The sequence below is a fragment of the Emys orbicularis genome, chromosome 2, assembly GCF_028017835.1.
Source record: "Emys orbicularis isolate rEmyOrb1 chromosome 2, rEmyOrb1.hap1, whole genome shotgun sequence".
Classification (NCBI taxonomy): domain Eukaryota; kingdom Metazoa; phylum Chordata; order Testudines; family Emydidae; genus Emys; species Emys orbicularis.
The window spans coordinates 77,353,241-77,371,270 of record NC_088684.1 but is presented as its reverse complement, the minus strand read 5'-3'; the positions used below and the strand labels follow the sequence as shown (position 1 = coordinate 77,371,270).

The window sequence follows — 18,030 nt, the reverse complement described above, 5'->3', positions numbered from 1 at the left end:
CCCCGCGCCGCCCCCCCCGCCGAGCGCCGCGTCGCCGGAGCCCGCCCCCCCCGAGCGCCGCGTCCCGCGCCGCCCCCCACGCCGAGCGCCGCGCCGCCGGAATCCCGTGCCGCCCCCCCCGCCGAGCGCCGCGCCTCCGGAGCCCCCCCCCCGCGGAATGCTGCGCCGCGCTGCCCCCCCGCCACCCCAAGATTGGCCGCCCCTTACCAGGTGCCGCCCCAAGCATGTGCTTGGTTGCCTGGTGCCTGGAGCCGGCCCTGCATGAGTGCATTCGCTGCATGTGTTGAGAACACATATTGCAGGCAAAGGAATCAGACATGCAGGGTCAAGTGCAAAGAAGATGTGTACACAAGCGACCAATCACTGCTAGAGTGAAAGCAAATCACATAAACATGCACACAAATTACTAGCTATTTGCACATGTATGCACACGGTGGCAGTGGCGTGCATTTGAGTGGGCACTTTTCTATACTATAAATACCATGCAGGCTCCGATCCAGCAAAGCACTGAAGTATGCGCTTAATTTTAAGCGGGTGATCAGGCTAAATATCTAGTTTTGATATCTAGTGTACTTACATGGCCTGCATTACTATAGTATCTGAGCACTTCACAGCCTAATAATGTACTTCTATTCTACATCCCTGTGAGGCAGGGAAGCACTTTTATATCAATTTTACAAATGGGGAGCTGAGGCACAGAAAGACTTGCCAAAGATCATATGTGAAGCTAGTGGCAAAGCAGGTTCAACCTGGTCTCCTTAATCACAGACTAGCACCCTAACCACCAGACCATCCTGTCTTTCAATAGTTGGATGAAATACTGACCTATTAGAATTCATATTTGGCCAATAGTTGGTGAAATACTGACCTATTAGAATTCATATTTGGCCAAAGTTGAACAACATGAAGCTCACTTACACTCATGGAGTTTTTGGTCTTTCACTTCCTAGAAGGACCAGGATGTGTTGTAGGACCAACATAATTAACAAGAGTGACTTCCAGCTAGGAGGGCATTCTCTAGTTCTCTGCTGAAGCCCATGGGGTTTACCTGTTTGTGAGCTCCCACAATGGTTTTAGAAGTGGAACACAAATACATACCTCCATACAGAAATCAGAACAGAGCAATAAACAATGCAGTCCACATATATTTTATTTGGTGGTATATTGCAGTAACTAGCTAGTAATAAAAAAACAAGTAGTTTACCAACCTCAGCCTCACAAAACTTAAACATATTAGTGAGGCATTTGTTCCACACTAAATCTTCTTAATAACTTGCTATTGTCATCAGAGCACGTGAGAAAAGCACCACAGGTAGAAATAATCACTTTCAATTAAAACATTTAAATGAGGTTAATTATAATGAATGGATGTTAGTAAAAAATTTCTTTTATTAAAAAAAACTTTTTTCTGCACTTGTTCTAAACTTTTTTCTGAACTTGTTCTGCACTTGTTCCATTTCTAAACAAACATTAATGTGTTCTGGAAAAATTACAGACCTTAATCTGAATGCTTTTAGTTACACTATTGACTTGGAAGCTCAGATAATAAATCAAAGAGAGGCTGATACTAATAGCATCATTTCAAGTACATTGGCAAAACAGTTGTTTAAAAAATGCAGGGCCTGTTCCTGCTCCCAGGAACATCAAAGGTAAAACTCCAATTGAGTTCAACAGGAGCTGGACTGGGCCCAAACAGTATAAGAGTGAGGAATGAGATATGTCGCTGTTTTAGGGACTATGGGAGTTAATCAATGGGAGTTAGGTGCCTAAATCCTTTTCAGGATCTGGGTCTATAAGCCTGATCCAACTCTCAGCAACTTCAATGGGGGCCGGATCAGGTTCCAGAGGCATATCTCAAATTTGAAGTCTGCCAGGGTACCGGAGTGAAAATGGCTGATGTTAAGGAGGGGAGGAAATGGCAGTAAAGAGGCAGCAGAAGAGAGAATCTATACCTGGAAGGGAGCAGGAGGTACATTGTATTGGGAAGCTCTAACATGAACTGGCTAAAAGGAGGAAGAAGCAAGTAGTAGTCACTGTTGTTATGGGGATGCAAAAGGAAGAAAGGGAAGCCTCCTCCTGACCTTCTCTCCACCCCCAGCTATCAGAACTGGCTGTTGGGAAGAGAGAAGCAGCAGCTATGTAGGGAGGAGGCAGCTCTTTCACCTAAATATTTAGCTTTGCACTAACACAGGTAGGAAAATTATTTGCCTGAATCCAAATACCATAATTTGGACCAGACTGTGGCTGAAAACTTATCTGAGACCAAATTGTGCTACAACCCTTAATTCTTATGTTTTACAAATGAATATTTGTACCTCCATTCAACTGGAATGAAGGGCTAACTGTTCCCCAGATTCCTCGCACCACAGCCATTATGTAAGTGTGACAAGGCAGAGATTGGGTGGGATTTGTAACATTCAAGAAATAGACTGGTTCCTTTTCATTTATAAATGCTCCAACAAAATATATTCAAATATTTTCACTTAGGTGAGATGATCATCAGCTGGTGCACGATAATTTCAATAGAACTATGCTGAACTGTAGCAGGTGGGAACCTGGCTCGTTTACATTTTACTGTGAACCCAAAGCCATAAATGAATGCAACCAGTAATGAATGCTCATTCAAAATATGCAGGAAATGGACAAAATTGGGCAACATTTTTCAGCAATAATCTTTTGGCAAGAAGATTGTCCCCTGTTCTCTCACTAGACGTCTCACCATGGCTTATTTCCTCCTAATTCTAGGGATTTCTCTTAAGTGTTCCCACTTACCCAGGCCAGCCTGATTATTTATAGTAAGCCAAAGAGCACATCAGTGTCCTAATTATAGTAGGCAATGTGCTGGCCCAACACTTCACGCTGTGCAAGCATCTGGGCACTGCATATTTCTCCTGAGAACAGACTTGTTTCCTTTGAAGCAGATGAAAGTTCTGGAATTGAATTCAGGCACTGGAAGTCCCATGTGTTTCATAGATTCCAAGGCCAGCAGGGACCATTGTGATCATCTAGTCTGACTTCCTGTATGACACAGGCCATAGAACTTCCCCAAAATAATTCCTAGAGTAGATCTTTAAAAAAGCATCCAGTCTTCATGTAAAAATTATCAGTAATGAAGAATCCACCACTACCCTTGGTAAACTGTTCCAGTGGTTAATTACTGTCATTGTTAAAAATATAAACTTTATTTCCCACCTTAACTTGTCTAGTTTCAATTTCCAGCCATTGGATCATGTCATATCTTTCTCCACTAGACTGAAGAGCCCATTATTATATATTTTCCCCCCAGACAGCTACATATGGACTGTGATCAAGTCACCCCTTAACCTTCGTTTTTCTTAAATTAAATAGATTGAGCTCCTTGAGTTTATCACTATAAGGCCTGTTGTCTAATCCTTTAATCATTCTTGTGGCTCTTGTCTGAACCCTCTCCAATTTATCAACATCCTTCTTGAATTGTGGATATCAGAACTGGACACACTATTCCAGCAGTGGTTGCACCAGTGCCAAAGATAGGGGTCAAATAAGCTCTCGTCTCCTACTCAACATTCACCTGTTCATGCATCCAAGAATTGCATTAGCCCTTTTGGACATAGCTTTGTTCTAGGAGCTCATATTCAGCTGGTTACTCACCACCACCCACAATCTTTTTCAGAGTCACTGCTTCCCAGGATAGAGTCCCCCATCATGTAAGCATAGCCTATATTTTTTGCTTGTGCACAGCTTACAAAGTAATCCAGATTGCTTTGAATCAGTGACCTGTCCTCTTCATTATTTACCACTCCCCCAATTTTTGTGTCCACTGCAATCTTTGTCAATAATTATTTCATATTTCTTCTAGGTCATTGATAAAAATGTTTCAATAGTGTAGGGCCAAGACCAATCCCTGCAGGACCCTACTAGAAACATACTTGATTGATGATGATTCCCCATTTACAATTATCTTGTGAGACCTATCAGTTAGCCAGTTTTGAATCCATTTAATGTGTGCCATGTTAATTTTATATCATTCTAGTTCTTTTAATCAAAATATTATGTGGTACTAAGAAAAACACCTTACAGAAGTCCAAGTATATTACATCAACACTATTATCTTTATCAACCAAACCTGTGATCACTAAAAAAAAAAAAAAAAAAAAAAAAGATATAACATTAATGCAAATCAACATGGGTTTCTGGGAAGTAGATCCCATCAAATTAGTTACATTACCCTCCTTTAGTTCTTTATTGAGTCCTGTATCAGCTGCTCCATTATCTTGCCTGGGATCAATGTCAGACAGACAGGTCTATGATTACCGGGGTCATCCCATCTATCCTTTTTAAATTTTGGTACATTAGATTTCTTCCAGTCTTCTGAAACTTCCCTGGAGTCCCAAGAGTTATTGAAAATCAACACTAATAGTCTAGCTCTTTTAAAACTTTTGGATGCAAGTTATCTGGACCCACTGATTTTAAAATATCTAACTTTAGTACCTGCTGTTTAACATCCTCTGAGACCCTAGAGGAATGGCATAATCTGTTTTTTCTCCAAATACAGAACTAATATTTATTGAACTATTTATTGAACAATTCTGCCTTTTCTGCATTGTTATTGATAATTATAGCATTTCCATCTAGTAATGGATTGATACCATTGTTAAGATTCTTTTTGTTCTTAAAAACTCCTTATTGTGGGAGAAGGAGAAAAGGGTACATTAAAGAAACAGGGAGTAAAGCACAGGGCACTGAAGATGGAGTACGCAGAAATAAGAGGTAAAATATATGCCCAAGCAAAGCTCCAAACTAGAGCTGAACAGAGGATGGAAGTTCCATTTTGCAAAGGATATTGAGATTTTGAAATTTGGCTTTGTTCTGAATAGGAAGAAAATTCTGAGGTTTGTTTTCTTCCCCCCATCATTCAAAATGTTTCATTTAAACAAAATTGTTTTGTTTCAGTTTTCACTTTAAAATTTTTGTTTTAGGTTAGACTATATAATACAAAATTTAAAATTGCAGAACAAAAAGTCATTTTAAACCAAAAACATTCAGAATGAAACATTTCAATGTTTTTGTTCAAATTGGCAAAATGGGATGTTCTGACTGTTGGATTTGTCTGGTTTGCCTTCTGAAAGAAACACAAGTGAAACTGACCAGATTTCACAAAGTGTTTCAATTTTGGCAGAACTGCATATTCCATAAGAATATGACTCCACTGAAGTTGCTCCAACCAACTCTATTCCAAACAATGCACAAAGCTAACAGAGTCCATCACCTTCCCAATGCAAGCTTGTTCCCCTCCACTGTATTCTCCAGTTTAGTTTAAATGACTCAGACTGAGGTTCCACCACATCACTTGAGAGAGACGGATCTTTGTTTTATGTAATTGTTTTTTTCAGATTTATCCAAAAGTCAAAGTTCCTCTGGAGAACTCCTGTGATTTATCTTTACGTTTCAAACTTAGGAGCCCCGTTTTTAACATATGGGACAGTGAGATGTGTGGCTTAAAATATCTCACTTCAGAATCTTTTTCCAAATATATAAAAGTTTATCAGATTTGGTCTACATTTCTTCTAATAGACACAATAGCATCCAATATGCAAGAATCTTTCAAAATATGTTTTAACGGTATAAATGAATTACTTAACCTTGTATTCTCTCAGGATATTGTAGGAGCGTAAACATTTATCAGCTCCTTTGTTTAGCCCTGTTTATGCTCAGTAATTCTCTCTTGTCAAAACACAATCCTCTTCCTTTAGTACCGATTCCTCAGCACATAGCATAGGTCTCAATATTTAGCTATTTCTCACTTCTTTAATGCAATCTGATTTTCTTTTTGATCTAGATAATGCTACCAAGCTGTTATGAGTAATACTGCAAGCTTAAAATGAAACTATATGCTACAAAAAACACTGCAATGCAATGTTACTACACATCCGTCATTACAAAACAGCCCATCTCTTTGCCTATCTGGGACAATATCTACAAAATATCATACTACGAATGACAGGAATATATTTTGGGTTTCAAACTTTCTGAAAATAGAAAGATAAGTGTTCCTCAGAACGCTAAAGGCAAACAGATGTGGGGGTGAAAGTGAGGTATGGGACCCTGAAAACAAGGGGAAAGACAGATGGACCTGGGAGCCAAAAGAAAGATGACCTCAACACAGAAGGCCAAAATGTAACTCTCTAAGAGTTCCTTCCAAATAACTGGCAACTGTATGTTTAGGTACAGAATTTGCTTGCATGCTACAAGTAGTACATTTTTCTATTGCAAGTTTCAAAGTTTTATTGCATTCAGCATACATTTTCCCTTTTAAAAAAAGGTTTTCCAAAGAAATCCTCCAGTCTTCCAAAATAGTTTGTAAAATATATAGAACTTTAAAGAAGAAAAAAAGGTCTGAAATTTTCACAAAACTCTAATAAAACTTCTGCCATACCTTTGTTACCAGAGACTAAAGAAAAGGCTACAGAAACCTCACAAGCTATCCAGGGCCGGCTCTGGCTTTTTTGCCGCCCCAGGCAAAAAAGCCTCCCGCCGCGCCCCCCCCCCCCAGGGGAGGGCGGCGAGCCCCGCCAGGGAGAGCGGAGCCCCGGGGGCCAGAGCGCCGGGGGGAGGGCGGCGAGCCCCACCGGGGCTCCTCTCTCCCCGGAGGCCAGAGGCTGCGCCAGGAGGAGGGCGGAGAGCCCCGCCGGGGCTCTGCTCTCCCCGGCGGCCAGAGCGCTGGGAGGAGGGCGGAGAGCCCCGCCGGGGGGGGGGGGCGGCGAGCCCGGCCGGGGCTCCGCTCTCCCCGGGGGCCAGAGCACCGGGGGGAGGGCGGCAAGCCCCGCCGGGGCTCCGCTCTCCCCGGCGGCCAGAGCGCCGGGAGGAGGGTGGAGAGCCCCGCCGGGGCTCCGCTCTCCGCGGCGGCCAGAGGCTGTGCCGGGGGGAGGGCGGTGAGCCCCGCGGGGCTCCGCTCTCCGCGGCGGCCAGAGGCTGCGCCGGTGGGAGGACGGAGAGCCCCGCCGGGGCTCCGCTCTCCGCGGCGGCCAGAGGCTGCGCCGGGGGGAGGGCGGTGAGCCCCGCCGGGGCTCCGCTCTCCCCGGCGGCCAGAGCGCCGGGGGAGGGCGGCGAACCCAGTCGCGGCCCCGCTCTCGGGCCGGAGCGCCGCGCCGACCCCCTCCAGGTGCCGCCCCAAGCACCAGCTTGGTGGGCTGGTGCCTGGAGCCGGCCCTGAAGCTATCACTTGAGGGGTTTTGCAGGAACAATTCATTTGCATGTGGTGAATCTGCACAAGGTAACATTGCATGCTTGTTTCAGAAACAAATGGAACTGATCATCTTTCCTTTCTCATTCCTCTCTTGGGATCCCTCTAGCACTCTAAATGGTGCTGCCCGTGCATGCAGAATGTGGCTTGAGAACACAAATGTTCAAATACCTTGACTGTAATAGCCTGCACGTTGCTCATCCTGGTGGGACCTGAGACATGCTGTTCCACTGCTTTTCTGGATTCTTTGACAGTTATCAGAATGAGGGTATAGGACGTAACAATTACCCCACAGGGGATGATAAAGCAGAAGACAAAGAGAGCTACGGTGTAAGACATTGCCACCGTGTTTACATTTGATGAATGCCAGTCAATGCAACAAGCTGTACCATAGGGCTCTGCTCCATACTCTCCCCAGTGAGCTAGGGGTGAACAGGCAAAAATTGCTGCATAGGCCCATGCGCAGGCTATCAAGATTCGTCCATGTTCTTGCCTAAATCTGTTCCCTGGAAGACATGAAACAATCAGTGAAGAACTGCTTGCAGTAGCGTGATGGATTCTAATTATACAAGCCAGAAAACAATACATAGGCCCTTTTTATTGGACACTGGGTATTACAATTGTTTACCCCCCATGCTTGGGAGGAGCCCCCATAAACATCCACAAAGCTATCTCATTGTTTTCCTTCAAATCCCCTATTAAACTCTCCCTTTTCTGTGATGCCTTAACAGATAAGCAGCAAGGGAACTTAAAAGAACTCAAACAGATTAGCTTAAAATGAAAACTGGCACCCTCAGGCTGCTTGGAATTATGCTGGGAAACCAGACCAGCACAAATTAGCACAGAACTGGGGGAGCAAGGGGTGATTGCAAAGGGGAGTTTCATGGTCACCTTACACCCCTGTTCCTGCAACTTGTGCTGTGTGTTCCTTGGTCATAGTCAAGGACCCGGCTCCCTGCAGCTTCAAAATGTGCTCCATTTTAGAATGGTTCACAGTATGACTTTCAAACACAATGTTAACAAACACTAATGAATCTAAAGAATGATCACCCTGATTTCAAACTAAAGAAGGGCTGTCACCTAGAGAGATTCTACTAAATGTTTTGCCCCACACAAGTAGCGCCAAGTACTTGTAAGTCAGAGTTCATGATCCATGCCTAAAATGTTTAGATCTGCCATTTTTCAGGTTTATATGATAATAAGACATTATATGTACTTAACAGGGATGTTGCAGCTTCAACACACTTTCACATTAATTAACTATTTAACCTCACAATTATAATTTCTTTAAACAATCCAACACCATGCATAGACAAGAAAAGAACCAAGATACTGTTAGTTAGTGTGTATCTGGATTCAAGAGAAGGTCATCTTTGTTCTGGAAAATTTATCTCACTAAGAATAAGTAGTTCTGTTGGTACTGAATATAAAAGAGAGGGGCACCATTTGCATGGCTACACTTACTACAATCATGCGCATTTTTCTTGCAACACAACATCTTCAGGGATTTAAAAATCAAATGTAAAACCATCTTCTAAGCTAAAAGTTACCAGGTGAGATTTTAACATAAAAGCAAGTTTATTTTAACAAATTTTAAAACCACAAGGACAGTTTGACCTCAAGGTAAAATCTGATTAACACATGATCTTTTCCACCTAAAGTTCCACTCTCGCAACAATGAGATACTAGAATTTTAAAGCTGTTCTTTGAATAGCAGTAAAATCTGATGCTACATTTGTCTTTTCTATGTTACATTGACTGGCATTCCTCTTATCCTAAGAAGTGAGTGAGGTAATAAAGAAAGAACTTGAGTAGATGAACAAAAGAAACCAAAAGAAAACATCTGAAAAGGTCAAAAGAATATAGTATGCATCTCTACCATTTACAAAAAAAGTAAGGTACTGAAATGCTGCTCATACCTGTATCAAGTCAAAGATAATTGTACAAAATGAATCTTAAAAATGGTATCAACTTAACCCAACCTTGCTGTCATTTTAACAGTTACCTCATGGTCCTCTTCTGAGTCATTTACCTCAGCATAAGTGGGTTTCGATATAATAAACGAGGTTTATATAGCACCAAACTCAATTACTGGGGAGAACAGATATATAATCATTTAACCCTCCCCTCCCCCCACGTAACACACCTTTCTATATAAACATTCTCCAAGATACACAGACTAGCCAATGGCTGTCTTTGTTCAAGAGACAAATACTGAACAATCTGAGAGAGAAGGAAATTAATTTACCATAAGCTGGAAAACAAATTTTGAGGCAGCACACAGTACTCAGTAATGTTAGTGTTGACAGACTGCAGATCCCAAAAAGTACACCGCAAAATGCATAGAACAAGCAAACTTGTTTACCATACAGCCATCTGAAAACAAACAAAACAAAAACAAGAGTCAAGATTTAGATGCCAGCATTCTTCCTGTAATTCAAAGGCACATGGTAGAAAGTCCCTCGTAGTGGTCATTATTACAATGTTGACATTTACCATTTGAAAGTAGCGAGCATCACTGTGATGTTAATGCTTGGTCAGCAGGTAACTGAAGGAGGGCGTTCTTACTGGAATATTCTAGTGCCATTAAGAAAATCGTTGCCTGCCTTCATTTTTGAGGAAAGGTGAGAAAAAAAAAAAAAAAAGAGAGAGGCTGTTCAATTCAGCCACTTCTGCCAAGCTGTTCGCCCCCTTTTTCTCTGGCACCAGCTGCTAAGAATTCTGGTCTCCTCATTCCTCTTCCTCTGCAACACTTTTAGGCACTGTCTACATGGAGAGTTGCAGCAGTTTAACTAAAGATATGAATTTAAACTGATTTAGTTAAACTAATGCAGTCCCCTGTGTGGACACGTATTTTCGGTATAAGAGTAGCTTATTCCAGTTTAATTTAAATAGATTAGAAACTGGTTTAAAATAAACCAAATTAAGCTACTCAAACCAAAATCAGAGTGTGTAGACAAGGCCCTGAGAGAGGATAAGAGACACATTCTGAAAGCAGCACTAATTAGGAGAACAGTCCTGCAGTAAGGAGATGGAATCTCAAAAATCCCTCTCTCCCTTCTCCCGCATACGGAAGAGTTAAAAGAGGTGATCTTATACCGTAGCTCTTGGAAGCAGATTGCTCAGGAGGTGATACAGTCATGAAAGTAAACAGTCAATAGCACTGACTTGAGCTAGGCAGTGTGTGGGCAGCTTTTATGCAAGCTCTCCCACACGGATCAGAATTTGGCTTGAAAGACTTCCTCTTGAACCTTGCCATTTAGCTAGATTACATCTCACCTTGTTGCTTCCTAGTGCGGCTCTGCAGGAAATGCCAACATTCAGAGGGTTTTTTTTTCCATTCTGAATCAGATGAAGTTTTCAAAATATTTCGTTCTGATAAAATGCATTCCAATTTGGGGTTTTTAAAAATTATATTATAATTTATAGTTTAAAGTACAATACCCTTTCATAACAAAGTCATTTCAAAACAAAACATTTGCAGTGTTCAAGCCCTGATGTCATGTTCTGTTTGATCTTTTCAAACCTTTTCCCAACAAAAAATTCATCAAAAAAATCAACAGTTTCCCCAGGAAGGTCCGTTCCCCTCCCCACCATCCTCCAGCCACTTTGTGTGGATTTCAACATGCTGTGAACACACCTCCTGGATGGGACCCAAAAGGGGAATGCCTAGCTCGTGAATCCTGCTGGGGCGTAGATGGGAGTTAGGCACAGAGCTGATGGGCAGGTCAGGACTTGGCTATGGGCATGTTCAGCCACTAAAATGTAGGCACCTAAAGTCTCCAAGACACCTACAGGGCTCGGCAGCAGCAGCTGAGCTGATGTTTTGCAAATGCCATTTGCTCTTAAATGTTGGACTTCAGTGCCCAAAGTGGCAGCTAGGTGTCTAAATCCCTTTGATCTGAATAAATTAGACTCTGGGGGGCTAGATTCACATTCTCCTCCATCCTGTGAGCACCTCCTTTTTCCTCTCCACAATCCCAAAAAGCTTCCATGGGAAAACTCAACAGCATACCAAATACTGCCTAGGATCCAGCAAGGGCATTTATTAGCGATTCTGAGCCCCATGTAAAGATCACAAAAGCCAGGTATTATGGAATATTATTAGGTTAAACTTGCAAGGATGAGGGAGGTAGAGGCAAGAGAAAGAAGAGCTAAATTGGAAAGAAGTCCAATTGTGAGTTGAACATTAACCATAACTTTAAGGCCTAGGATTAAATTTAATCCCCAGGAGTCATATACAGCCTCAGATTTGTTTGCATATTAGATTTGTGTTTTTTTTAAACAGCTACATTCCAATAGCTTTTACATTTCCTCCCACAGAAGATTTCAGACAGCAGGTAGAGTGATTGTATGGAAGAAATACCCCCAAGCCCCTTTCCCAGGAGGAATACAAATTGCAATGGCCTCAGACTAGAAAACTAAATGCAGCCAGCAGCTCTGAAAGCTGCTCTTACGTAACATACTTCTCTCAATCTCTGTAATTAATCTTCCCTGTCCTTTCTACAAAAGTGGCAGAATAATTCAATCCTGTCTGCTGACAGAGGCCTCCAGTCTGTGCAGAGGATATTAAATACTATTTACATATTGAACACACCTGTGAGAAAGGCTGGATGTAACAGCTAGAGGGTACAAGGTCAGAGTCATACCAAGGTCACTGATGGCAAGGTTGATCATGAAGTATTCTGCTGGTTTTAGCAAATTCTTTTTCTTGTAGGAAACATACAGAAGAATACTGTTTCCACACAAGGAGCATATTCCTATAGGGGAATATAAAATAAAAAGAGGAATTCATTACTCTCATTTATTGGCTTTTCATTTTTAACACTCTTTGCAAGGAGTAAGGCATTGCCAACCTAGTCAGTGTTTATGGGATGATCTTTTTTCTATGATGAAATTAATTCAACTCAAATTTTTTTTCCAGGAATGCCTTATTTAAGACTCATTTGCGATAATGATTAAGGATACAAAGTGAATCGTGGAGAAATAAACTTAAATTATATCTCTATTATCGCCAGATTAAAAAGTTCATTTTCTTAGGATCTGATATAATTCTAGTAGACGATATACTGTTTCTAACATTCCAACACAAATAACAGGGAAAGAATATTAATTTGCTCTCTAGCTCGGAATGAGTAGGATAAAACCTAGTTCTTATAGTTGTGGAGAAAAGTATGGCTTAACTAGTAGCCATGCTGATTTCTAGGTTAGAAAGTCATGTATTCAAATCCTAATACCACAACTCAGTATTGACCTTTCAGCACAGCAGTAAGAGGCTTTACTTCACTTAATATATCCTTATATTTACCAAGCCAGTAGAATTTTATTTCCACCACCCCCCCCCAACCTCTCAGTATTTTTTCAAATGTTCTCCACAAATTATCTTGCTTTCACTTGAAGGACTATGCTAGCTGGATTCATTGTTATTTTGATTAACAAGGAATTGTAATAAGCAGTAACAAACTGTTTTCTACCGTATTAAACCTATATCAGGTGCTGAGGGCGGAGACTTTCTTGAAAAGGAAGAGGAGAAGAGGGATTGATCTGGGGAAGTTTTAGTCCTATTGTAATAATATTACAGCTTGTCAAAACATTTTGTTCAAAACTTTTTTCATACAAATGGCCTTTTTTCTAAACTGAAAACTTTTCAAAAACTGCTTTAAACATTTTCCTTATTTTTCACCAAACCCAGAAATTTTACAATTTTGAAATGTTGGATTTTCCACATGCACCCACCTGCTTCTCCCCCTCCCACACACACGGAAAGCACAGAATGAACAATATCCTGATTTGCTTAATACATATTGACTTTTTCCATTTTAAAAAAAAATTCCTTTTGCCACTGCAATTTTTGAAAAATTCTTTAACTTTTGAAAACTTAGAGTGGAAGAAGGAAACACAAAGAGACAAATGAAAAAGTGAAGAAAAAACTGGGTATCGTTCATTTAGTGACAAAAGGGGGGACCTAAAATTCAAAATATCAACATTTTAAAACATATTTTGCCACAAATTTTGATTTGAACCTTACAGAATGGGAACACCTTTGAAATGGTTCCACTATTTTGTGAAATAGTTTTTCCATTTTTCCACCAGCTCTACCAAATATTTCATGACATATCTCTACAGGAGACATGATCTGAGACTATGAGATCAAATGTGGCCATTGAAGGCATGGGAACTTAAACATTAGAATTACTTTCACTTATCAAAATGGATTGCAACTAGCACATGAAAATTCCATCCACTTTAGTAATACTTGAATGTTCTCAGTAGCCGGTCTACGATCATCACTTGGCTCCATAAAAACAACTCACCTTTTCTGTTTGCTTTCAAGGTCCCACAGCACCCAGCCCTGTTTGGATTACCAGCTCAAGCTCTGATATGATATCCCAGCATGCACCATGTGGATGTCACAGCTGCTTTAGGACTCTGCTGGAGCATGGAGATTGGGGAAGGTCAGCTTTGATGTCAGTTTTTTAGTTATTAAATTGTGGAGGGAGAGGGGAATTTAATAAATTACAAAATTATATCTAACATAAAAGTTGCACAGTACTTCTTGTAAAAGCAACTTACCTGACACCCCCTTGCCCAAAAGGCTGGCTCCTTTCTCTTACAAGGTCCTGTAGCAGCTGTGACGCCACTAACATAGTGCATGCTGTAAAATCACACTGAAGCGAGCCAGTGATCTGAGCAGGGTTGGCTATCATGGGATCTGAAAGGGAAAATAAAAATAGTAAGTTACTAGGCAACACACCTTGCTGAATGCCTTTTTAGCAAAAGGTGGGAGAGTGGGGCATAACATATACTGCTGAAGTAGATGGAATTTTCACAATTTCATGTGCAGTTCACTTTCCAGCGAGAGCAAGTTTGCACCTTGCTTTGCTGATGATGATCTGCATGCAGAACATCAGAAACAGAATGAAAGCATCACCAGAAAATTCTAGTTTTCACCTGCAATGAGCAAACAGCAAGACTCACGTATTTGTTTCTAATCAGAAAGTACTTTATAATATATATACCAGTTCCTGCAAAGCTACAAAGAGAGTTAGATTTCCAATTACATTTCAATGGCCAGTCATGCCACAATTCTCCTCTCAGATTCTTTATTTGCTTTTCCAGCCATGAAGTAGGACTGATGTACTATATTGGTGCTCCTTGTCTTGGGGGGTGATGTTGTTTAGAAGGAGATGTTCTTTACAGACAACCCTCAGTTTCTGCATTTGAAACACTTGACTTGGTTCACAGAAAGCAGAGACTAGGGATCAAATTCTCCCACCTGGATTTGCATCACACAGCTCAAAAGCCAACATCCATCGCAGAGAAGACCATACTAGCGTAAAGGAGGTCCTCCAGTTGTATACAATGAATGTAGAGATGTCTACACAATTCCCTGCTGACAATGTAGCGGGGAAAAGGAGAAAGGGATCCTTCTACATCATCCTTCCACTGCATGCATCCGATGAAGTGGGTTTTAGCCCACGAAAGCTTATGCTCAAATAAATTTGTTAGTCTCTAAGGTGCCACAAGTACTCCTCGTTTTTTCTACATCATACTAATCCCCGGCTGTCAGTAGTCATAAATTAAAGCAGTTACCAGGTAGACTGGCCCAGCATACAATATGAGCAGTATCAGGGATTGAAAGAGTGATTTTAAGGCACTTTCTCCCCTATCTCCATGCAATTTGTGCTGTATGCAGTTCAGCTACAGCCAAGGATCTGGCCTTTTCTCAGCTAGAATATGCATTTTGTTTCTTACCCATAAAGAATTCATAAGACCATATTCACCAGTGGTATAACTGGGGTCAAATCTATTGAAGTCAATGACTGAGGATTTTAGATGCAGAGAAATTCAGTGTTACAGTTCCAGGAGTAACTTGGCTTCATTGCTCATGTTTAAGGCTCTAAACCTGCATCTGGATCTACTTTCATGGGCCACTGTGCCCATGAGGAGTCTCACTGACTTTTCTGGGTCTCCTCATGAGTACAGGGGTTTGCACTACTAGATGTTGATGCTGGATTGGGATTTAAGGATTCAATGTTAACACCATAACCAGAAATACAAAATAGTGCTAACCAGAACCTCATCTGGTATAAGTTGAACCAACCACACAATATTTTGCAGTAAATCATTCTTAAAAATATTTAATGGCTTCCAAAGTTAACACTGTTATTATTGTCAAACTATTATAGTAGATTAAAATTGAATAGGTACTTTCTTTTTGATGAAAAATATGTCACTAATTAATGTTATAGAAGTTGTAATTAGGTCAATCTATTCTTTTATTTTATTGTTATGAAAACTTTGAAGTAATCCGTGTCAGTAATTAACTCCATTTCCAGACCCTCTACATTCTCATCAAACCTTTGGAATGTGAAATAATCAACATGAAACAACGCAGGAGAAGCTCCAAAACATACTTACCATGAAAACATACTTACCAAACACTGTATAAATCATTCCAACAATAATATCTTCCCCTTCTGTTATTTTGGACTGGAATGTTGCATTAACAAGATAGGAACCCATCTGAAAAACAAGAAAATGGGAATTCAGCATCTGAGAATCTCTCTGTTGGCATTCTGCGAGACTAGCAATAAGCTATTTGTTGGGGGGCGTTGGTTTGATTTTTCCAGTGTTTGCAATGACAAGTTTGAAGATGAGAGATGTGGCATGGGGTTGTTGCTGAGGAAGGTTAGTTTCTGTCACCCTTGAGCGGTGTCCCTTTGACTCATTAGAACATGAATACATCAAGATTTTCCAAAAAATGTCTTGTGACTCTGTATGCCTCGATTTTTGGATGCTCAACTTGAGAAACATTAAAAGGGGGCTGAATTTCAAAGTGTGAGACTGTTCAGCACTTTCCAAAGATAGGAGGCACGAAAGGCCAAAAACCATGGAAGAAAATCTAAAATTCAACGGGAGCTGGATCAGGCCCTAAGTGAGCCTAAGAAAATATAGCGGTCTAATATAGGTATAATTTACACTTTTTCTCCCCTCTTCAACATGTATGGTACATCAATATACTCTCTGAAGTTATTTATTACATGCTTTGACTCACTTAGGTTCACACCCACTTACCAACATGTAAGTGATTTTACCCATCCTGCACAGACACACTCATTTCTGAATTTGTCCCACTGAGTGTGTGTGTAAAGAAGTCTAATTGTTCTACTCCTCTTTTCACCCCTAACAGGATAGCATATAAAGGTGCAAATTAAAGCAGGACATTCCTACATTAATTTACACTTTCTTCTGGCTGGTTGGTTCTTAAATTACACCAACTTGGATTCCCTTACATTTCAGAGAGGGCACTTAAGTAAATCTAAGGGACTCTGACTGCAAGAGATTCTATAGAACACCTCTGAATTTGCCCTCAAGAAATTCTTCAGCAACTGATATTCAACAACAAATAAATTAGAGAAAATAGTGAACTGCTTGCAAAGCGCAAGAAGAATTTGGAATCCTGTTCCAATGGGTGAACTTGAGCCACTTGTATCTTGCCAGGGGTTCTCTAGCTACTATGTTAGGGACTACAGAGCACTTCTGCCCCTGGCCCGAGTCTGGCTATCTAGCAGTACATCCACTAGTGTTTTCCCAGCTCCCACTGCCCTACTGAGAACGCATCTTGCTCCCAAGAACAACTTTATAGCTAGGCTTGGCAGAATTTGATTTTTTTTATATAATTTCAATGGATAATATCAGTTTATTTTAACCATTGTTTCCAATTTTATTGATGTAAAATTTTATGACTCTGGGAAGTTATTGGGGGAGGGGGGAGTCAGACCATTGTTTAAAGACAAACATTGAGATGCAAAAAGAGAAAGCATTGTAACCATTAAACTACAAATTGGCAACATCACATGTCAAATATATACTACGTAAATATCCTTAAATCAAACTCTAGTAAGTGCTCCAAAAGTAGTTTTCTTACTTTGTCTAGCTGTAAATTTCTATCATCATCAATAGAAATATTACCGATAAAAATCTAATCCTTCCAAGTCTATTTATAGCATGTGAGGACAGACGCCCACAACAAAGAAGCCCTAGAAGGGCATGCTAGAGCCAGCAATCACTGAATACTGACAGGAAACCTGGGGAGGAGGTCATCAAGGGCCACATCTTCAAAGGTATTTAGGCTCTTAACTTCCATTGGTCTCAGTGCAGCTGGAGAAATTGCTGAGCCTTCCTTGGCCTTCAGTGGAGAGAGGAGTGGCTGAAGGCTACAGGGCCTTGGGGCAAATGAGCTGCAGTTCATTGCATTTGGCAGTGAAGCATCTCTTTATGTTCAATCTGTTGTGAATTAAACTGCAGGATCTACACATCTCTAAGTGATACTATATAGACCTGTAAGAAATACATTATTGAGGACTCAAGAAAGTCATGTCCCTTCCTATTTTCATGGCCTATGCAATGTGGATGATGGGGCTGGTAAGGTTTAGCTGGAGCTTTTCCTCAGCAGACAAATTACAGTTGCTATACAAATAGACTGACAAAAGTAAAGCAACATTCCCTAAGCCTGGCCATGAGTCATTGCCATAGGGAATGGTAGATATAATTGCTACTGGCAGCCTTTTCCCCTTCTCAAGTTTCTCTGATTGTGCTTCTTGATAAAAAAATAAAGGTTCATTGCTCTCCCTGTTCTGTAACTGTCATATGATTAAGTGCCCTAAGGGCAATTTCACCCCACATCCCTTAGCATAATAGCAGGAAATGATGTAGTTCATGCAATTTTGCACATTTGATTTTAGTGCAGCATGTGAAATGTCAGAAAAAACAAGGTACAAAAGTCATCTTAACAAATGGTCTAA

The 18,030-nt window shown here is 40.9% G+C and overlaps 1 protein-coding gene across 1 annotated transcript in view; it reads right to left on the bottom strand.

The window, feature by feature from the left end:
* The window catches only part of LOC135875136 (opsin-5-like), a 36,449-nt gene extending 20,701 nt beyond the window's left edge, over positions 1-15,748 (bottom strand). The window contains exons 1-4 of the mRNA XM_065400125.1: positions 15,661-15,748; positions 11,820-11,982; positions 9,471-9,598; positions 7,394-7,728 (exon numbers count right to left, since the gene is read on the bottom strand). Coding sequence (XP_065256197.1) covers positions 7,394-7,728; positions 9,471-9,598; positions 11,820-11,982; positions 15,661-15,748 — 714 coding nt within the window. The remainder of the gene's footprint in view (positions 1-7,393; positions 7,729-9,470; positions 9,599-11,819; positions 11,983-15,660) is intronic.
* Positions 15,749-18,030: the final 2,282 nt, after the last annotated feature.